The 7,025-nt window shown below is 43.4% G+C and overlaps 1 protein-coding gene across 1 annotated transcript; it reads left to right on the forward strand.

Moving 5' to 3' along the window:
* The first annotated feature begins 660 nt into the window (after positions 1-660).
* Positions 661-5,689, forward strand: pnn (pinin, desmosome associated protein). The gene is made up of 9 exons (XM_005738712.1): positions 661-835; positions 1,250-1,330; positions 2,400-2,471; positions 2,745-2,820; positions 2,928-3,022; positions 3,170-3,245; positions 3,382-3,537; positions 3,786-3,924; positions 4,033-5,689. Exons 1-9 carry the CDS (start codon positions 723-725, stop codon positions 5,187-5,189), a joined length of 1,965 nt encoding a protein of 654 aa, XP_005738769.1. The 5' UTR covers positions 661-722; the 3' UTR covers positions 5,190-5,689.
* The last annotated feature ends 1,336 nt before the right edge of the window (positions 5,690-7,025 follow it).

Consider the following 7,025-nt stretch of genomic DNA (forward strand, 5'->3'; position numbering starts at 1 on the left):
TCTTGACCAGCTGTGGCTCCAGCAAACATCAGCTGATACTTGAAATTAACATTAAAAAAATTCTACCGACAGCTGATCAAGCTCAAACGTGCTGCCGTTGTTTAGCGCGACATCTGCTGGTTCTCTCTTTCTGGAGAGAAAAGCCGATCAGCTGATCATTGATCAGTTTCATGATTGAATTAGCAATTTTCTAGCTGAAGTAGTGATGAAATCACGTTCCCTTTCACCTCAACTTTAAATTTCGACCTCCTCTGCGGTAACTGGTCAAGCCCAGATTCGATCATGACCAACTGGCCAATCCACCACCATTCATTTATATCGTTAAAAAAATAAATAAATAAATAAAACCCCATCGGCCCATAAAAACGAAAAATCACGAGCGGCCCACCGGGCAAATGCCCGTATGCCCGATGACCAGTCCAGCCCTGTCAGCCCTGCAGTGGTGAATAACCCGCTGCTTCTTGCCTTCAGTTGAAGGCCGAGCTGAATTTAGTTTAATCAATTTTAAAGATCCTTCTAAGGCTGGGAAATTAACTTTATTTCAGATACACGCAAACACGCCATTCACCCCCGATTTTAGAACCAATACATACACGTTAGTAAGCATTATCCATCCCCGACCAGAGGGTGGCAGTGATGCGTTGATGAAGAGACAGGATGAAAAAGAAGTGTAGAAGTAGAAGAAGAGGACGAAGACGTGATTCGCGCTAACTGGAAGCAAGATGGCGGTGGCAGTGCGGAGCTTGCAAGACCAGCTAGAAAAAGCCAAGGAAAGTTTGAAGCATGTGGACGATAATATTCGTAAACTGACCGGACGTGATCCTAATGAATCAAGGTAAAAAGCTTAACTGGTTATTTAGTTTTTTAGCGAGTTCCTGGAGTGAAGCTGGAGAGCTGTACTCAGTCGACGCGTGCTAAGTTAGCGTGGGTCGGCTAACCTGCAAACAGCACCGCCTCATTGTTTTGTGTCGCACATATAATGTTTTTTACCATCCTAATTTATTCGCATCAAACGAATAAAAATGAACCAAATCAGTGACTTCTTTAAATATTGAGTTGGGACATTAAATCTGGTAGATGAACAGAGTCGAGGCCCTGCAGGAGGCGTCGTCCGGGCGGCACATCACTTTGTCTTGCTTAATAGTACAACGGTTCTGCAGCAACACAAATGCATAATGTTAACGTGAGTCTTATTTGTCAGACTGTATTCTTTCTTTTGTGTTAACTTCGGTGTCTGCTGTGCTTGCAGGCCGGGTCAGATCCGTCGGCTTGGAGGCCCCATGGCAGGCCCTGGAGGAGGTGGTAGAGGCAGAGGAATAAACCTGCTAAGGTAAATCTTTGCGCCCCCCCTCTCGAAAAAAAAGAGCTTTAGATTTTCAACTTTAGTGTGTGATCTGAAAAGTATGTACAGCAGTACTTCACCCCCCACCCCTCACACATCTTCCACATTGTATTAAATGTGAGACTTGGCGTCAAGTCACTTCTTAAATAAGCCTTGTTTTGCTATTGTACAAATGGTCATACATGGTCATACAATGGTCATACATGGCCTTGCATTCTGTAACCAGCAACAAACCAGTTCAAACCTTCACACTTAGAATCATATTGATTTCATCAGTTAGACATTAAAAGGGGGAATTGTTGTGATTTTCTTTTTTCATTTTAACGGCTACGGGGAAGTTAATTATCAGAAGCAGAAACTATATAACTTTCTCTAAGTAAGTAGCTTGGTTTACAAACTAATGGACTGAGAAGCTGCCCCATTTTGCAGGATAATTTGCCTTGGGTGTTTTGTTTTGTTTTTAAATGTGAACCATCCACACCCACTATAACCGAGTCCAAGAACAAAAACATGGAGTTGGAGATAAATGTTAATCACATTTGTCTATGATGTTTTTATGATTCAGTCTGTAAAGGAACCACTGATGTTTCAGTTAAATGTTCAAAGAGGGTTTGAAAATTGTTGTTTTTGTCTTGATGCATGCTCAGTCGTCCAAGTAATTAAATCCCAGGAAGTTGATTGTTCATCAGGGCGTCGTTTTTAGTGGGCGAAACTTTTGGCCGCTCATTCAAGTGATTTAATATGCAAAGTGCTATGACCACTTAAGGACAATGAAACTGATCTCAGGGCCCATTGTTGGTCCTTAACGATAGTTTTGGTCATTATGCAAATAAACAGTTTAAAAGGTTGGGGAAACCTAGAGTGAGCTCAGTCTGAGCTCAGTCACTTGGATGAGTGAAGCATTTCTCCGACAACACGTCCAGATGAACAGAATCAGCTTCCTTGGAGTTTCTTTGTGTCTCTCCAAAAAAAGGTAGAATAAATTATTTCAACAGTTTAAAATATTTAAAAATTCAGTCTGTGCATTTCTAAAGTTTTCCTCTTTGTCCTCTCTCAGACGCAGTCTCTCAGACATGGGAAGCGGCGGCCCTCCTGCCAAGCAAAGGGACATCGAAGGAGCCCTGCTAAGGTGAGATCTCGACTTGAAATATAATATAGTGATTGGGTAGTTTCTAGTTTTGGAGCTTGTGTAACACATTTTACCTGAAACCCTTCATTTAATAAGATTATTTAACAAGTGTAAGAAAATATGGTTCTTGTTTGGGGGGGGTGGTATTTCTGCACATGTGAGGCATTATTTGAATGAATTCTCAGCTTTCTGTAAGTTTTTTTTTTTTTTTCTCCCTTGTCTTGATTTCAAAGTACCATCTCTTATGAGTATTTGATCTTTGTGTGGCTGCAGGCTGGCAGGGGACCAGAGGGCCAGGAGGGACATGCGTCACGACAGCGACGCCGAGGATGACGATGATGTCAAAAAGGTAATTTTGTCAAAAATACCTGATCAGTATTTGCTTTCTCACAGTGGATTTTTTTCCTGCTTTGAAGTGATAAAAATCCTAACATTTGCTTCTTGTCCTTCCTTCAGCCGGCGTTGCAGTCGTCTGTAGTAGCTACCTCCAAAGAGAGAACGCGCCGAGATCTCATTCAGGACCAAACCATGGATGAGAGGGGAAAACAGAGGTAGCTCTTAAACTCTAGTTTTACATTCAGAGTTGGTTACTAAATAGCCTGAGCCATGATTGGTTTAATTTCATCTGGCAAATGGCAAAACGTGTCTACAGCTGAGAATTAAGTGTGTGATGGTGTTGTTTGTCTTGTCTTGGTCAGGAATCGGCGCATGTTCGGCCTGCTCATGGGGACCCTGCAGAAATTCAAGCAGGAGTCAAATGTCTCTTCAGAAAAGGTGAGGAATAGATTCATCTTTTGCTTGGTTATGAGAACAGTATTTTTGAAAATATAGGTTTCTGTGTTGATGAAGTCATAAATTCCATGATTTTGTTTTCTTGTTCTGCTTCATATTTCTTTTTGTCATCCTGTAGCAAAAGCGGCGTTCTGAGATTGAGCAGAAGCTCGAGGTTCAGGCTGAGGCTGAGAGAAAGAAGGTGGAGAATGAAAAGAGGGAGCTGTTTGAGGAGAGGAGAGCCAAGCAGACAGAGTTGAGACTTCTGGAGCAGAAAGTGGAATTGGCTCAATTGGTAAGACGGTGTATTTGTTTGAAAGTGGGACTAGCATGAAAGTGGTGGAGTTTTGTTTATTTTTAATGAAACTGGATTTACTGATTCGGCCAAACTAAATGTCTATTTCATTTATCGCTGCTTAATTCTCACACCAAATTGTAATTTGATAAACATCTAATTTAATACTTAGTCTTTTAAAATCTTTTTTTGTAGCTAGAATGATGGGAAATGTAAAATCTTTTTTTTTTTTTTTTCCCCATCCAAAGCAAGAGGAGTGGACCAGCCACAATAATCGCCTGGTGAAATACATTCGCACAAAGACCAAGCCTCATATCTTCTACCTGCCTGGAAAAATGTGCTCCGCAACACAGAAACTCCTCGATGAATCCACCAAGAAACTAAATGGTGAGTGGGAATTTATTTTTGGAAGTGCACTGACAGTGTTGTGGCGGTGTTATATAGTCACAGGGGATCTGTCTACTAAATAACATGAGGATTTTTTTTTCTCAACAGCTGTGTTTGAAGAGAGGTGTGAGGCTTTTGCTGAACACCTCAGCAAGATGGAGTCGCGTCCCCGTCGACAACTAAACCGCGAACAGGACGGCAACACAGCGGCAACAGGGACGGAGCAGCCGGAGGAGGGTAAGCCAGCAGGTCAGGTAGTCAAAGTGACAGGTAATAAGGGCAATGTAGAGATGGAAGAAGAGGAGGAAGATGAGGAGGAGGAAAAGGAAAGGGAAAAGGAGAGGGATAGAAAGGTGACAGAGAAGGAGGAAGGGGAGAAGGAAGTGTCTAAGAAGGTAGAGGAAGAGCAGGAAGGGATGGAGTTAAGTGAGGAGAAGCAGGAAGGAGAGGATCAGAAGAAGGGAGACAAAGAGGGTAGTCCAGAGTCAGAGGAGATGGAGGTAGAGCAGGCAGTAGAGGAGGAGGACAGGGGTAAGGATGTAGGGGTGGAGATGGAACGCAAGCAGGGGCCCACAGATCTCCAGGACAGCAAGCCCTCTGAACCAGCTGTAAGCAGCCAGGAAGCCGAAAACACCAGCCATCAGCCCGAGCCCAGCCACGCTGCTGAGGAACCAGCAGCAGAGTCTCCTGTGAGCAATGGGGCATCTAAAACCCCAGAACCCCCATCAGCCCCTAGTGTGCCTGCACAAGTGTCCACAGTCCCTGGCTCTACGGTCCAGGACTCCACAGTTGACAGACAGGCAGTGGAGGGGAAATCGCAGGAGGAACCCCCACAAAAACGACCTGCTTCCCAGGAGGTCCCTGTTACTGCCCCAGCTAAGGAGGACAGCGGCAGAGGGAGAAAGAAGGAAAAGGAATCGAGGAAAGGCCGCAGTCGCAGTAACAGCTCTTCCTCTTCCTCCTCTGGCTCCTCCTCCAGCGGAAGTTCCTCTTCCTCCTCCGGGTCCAGCCGCTCCTCATCATCCTCTTCTTCCTCCTCATCCTCATCATCCAGCAGCCGCAGCCGAGACAGCAGAAAACGCAAGAGGAGGCCCTCAGATAGAGACAGGAAGAAGGGAGACGAGAGGCGAAGCCACAAGAGAGGAGGGAGTGGCGGAGGAGGGAGGGACTCGAGGGGATCGAAGAGGAGCGAGGAAGGAAGGGGCAGGTCGTCCCGGAGCGATAGGGAGCATAAAGATAGAGACAGGAAGGACAAGCGACGCTAATCTGGTTCTTTTTCAGCTTCTGTAAAAACTGATGGAAAATAAGCTTCCAACTCTTTACTTCCAACATTAATTGTTTCCTCATAAAATAGTTTTGACATCAGGGGGTCTGCTGGTGGCCAGTTCCTCCATCTTTAACTTGGAGGAAAGAGTCCATCTCTAATTGAACCCCTTAAACAGTAAAGGTGTAAATTCCAAATGATTTATCCTTAGTCTCAGATTTGGTCTTTAAACAGGTCTTTGTGACACAGTGAAGAAGGTTGTGAATGTTCTCTTTTTCATCTTAAGCATAATGAAGAGGGTGGGCTCTTGATGGTGGTCATTCACATACATTACTTTTGTTTCATGTTGTTGTGACAACACTGTTTATTCCCATTTATTTCCACTGTTTTCAACAATGTTAAGCGTGATTTGCTCAAATACTGGATTGAAACTTTTTTTGCTGGGGTGGGGTTAATGACTGATAATCTGCTTCAAAATAAAGTTGAAGTAGTGAAAATATGCTTGTTTGTGTGAATTCTTATTTGTTTTTATTTATTTTTAAATACATCACACTCTTCAGTTTATTGCACAGTTCAGGCAAAAAAGATCCTCAAAATACAAGTTATACTTTCCTAAGGATGTGCGAAGCGCCAACAGTGGTTAAGTTCAAATACATGTACTACAAAAACACAATCATGCTTATTTTAATGGCGTGGAACTGAATTAGTTTTCAAGCATGTAGTTGAACCCTGAAGATGTTTGATCTAGTCAATCTTTTAGTTAGACAGAGCCAAATCACAACAACAGCTGCCTATAGGCACCTTATTGTAAGAAAGATCCTACAATAATACATACAGAGAAAAACTCAACAATGATATGACCCCCTATGAGCAAACACTTTGGTGACAGCGGGAAGGAAAAACTCCCTTTTAACAGGAAGAAACCTCCAGCAGAACCATGCTCTGGGAGGGGTGGGGCCATCTGCTGCGACTGGTTGAGGTGAGAGAAGGAAGATGGGATAAAAGACAGATTTGGTGTATTTTGTGGGTAATCAGCCCTAAAATGCAAAAACTCATTGGGAGTGACCAACACAAGTGGAGCAAAAAAGGCAAGCCTGAGATGGTCTGGGGGTGTGCAGAGGAGGGATAGATGTAGAAGGCTGAGCTGCAAAGCAGGAGGAAATCCAGGAGACCTCAAGAGAAGATTCGTGGATGTAGTGAAGGAAGCCCTACAAAATATGCAGAACTGAGCACAAACTATGTCCATGTTGTTTCATTTATTTATTTTTTAGAAACATTTTTTTAAAGTATCTGGGAATTTTTTTTATTAGGAACCCAAGTGTACCTGATTGGATTTGTCATTGCAGTATATTTGGTTCCACTGTATATCCATGAGGAATTGTCATGTCTAAAGTCATTCTTAAATTGTCATTTTTAAAGAATCTATTTGACATGATCACAAGGGCTTGATGACCAGAAAAAGTGTAATTAGCTTGAGAAAAGAAGGCAACAAGACTTCTTCACGGTTGTGAAGAATTCCAGGTACTAAACACTTAGTGGGGCATTATGCCCCTGAGGGTCGTTGACATGCTATTGATCACGTCATCTCAAGTCAAGGTGAGAGTCATTGTCACCTGGGATTAAATGGCCTGCATTTGTATAGCGCTTTACTCAGTCCCTGAGGACCCCAAAGCGCTTTACACTACATTCAGTAATACACACATTCACACACTATTGTATGTGTTTGACCTGACACGTGGCTCTTTTCCCAGGGCTAGGTTTGGAGGGTTGTGCCCGAAGCAACTGTTCTTTTCTTGCCTTCTTCCCAGCTACATGAGAGCGAGCCAACTCTGTTGCA

This window comes from Pundamilia nyererei, unplaced genomic scaffold (assembly GCF_000239375.1).
Source record: "Pundamilia nyererei isolate P.nyererei 1_Seehausen unplaced genomic scaffold, PunNye1.0 scaffold00086, whole genome shotgun sequence".
NCBI lineage: Eukaryota > Metazoa > Chordata > Actinopteri > Cichliformes > Cichlidae > Pundamilia > Pundamilia nyererei.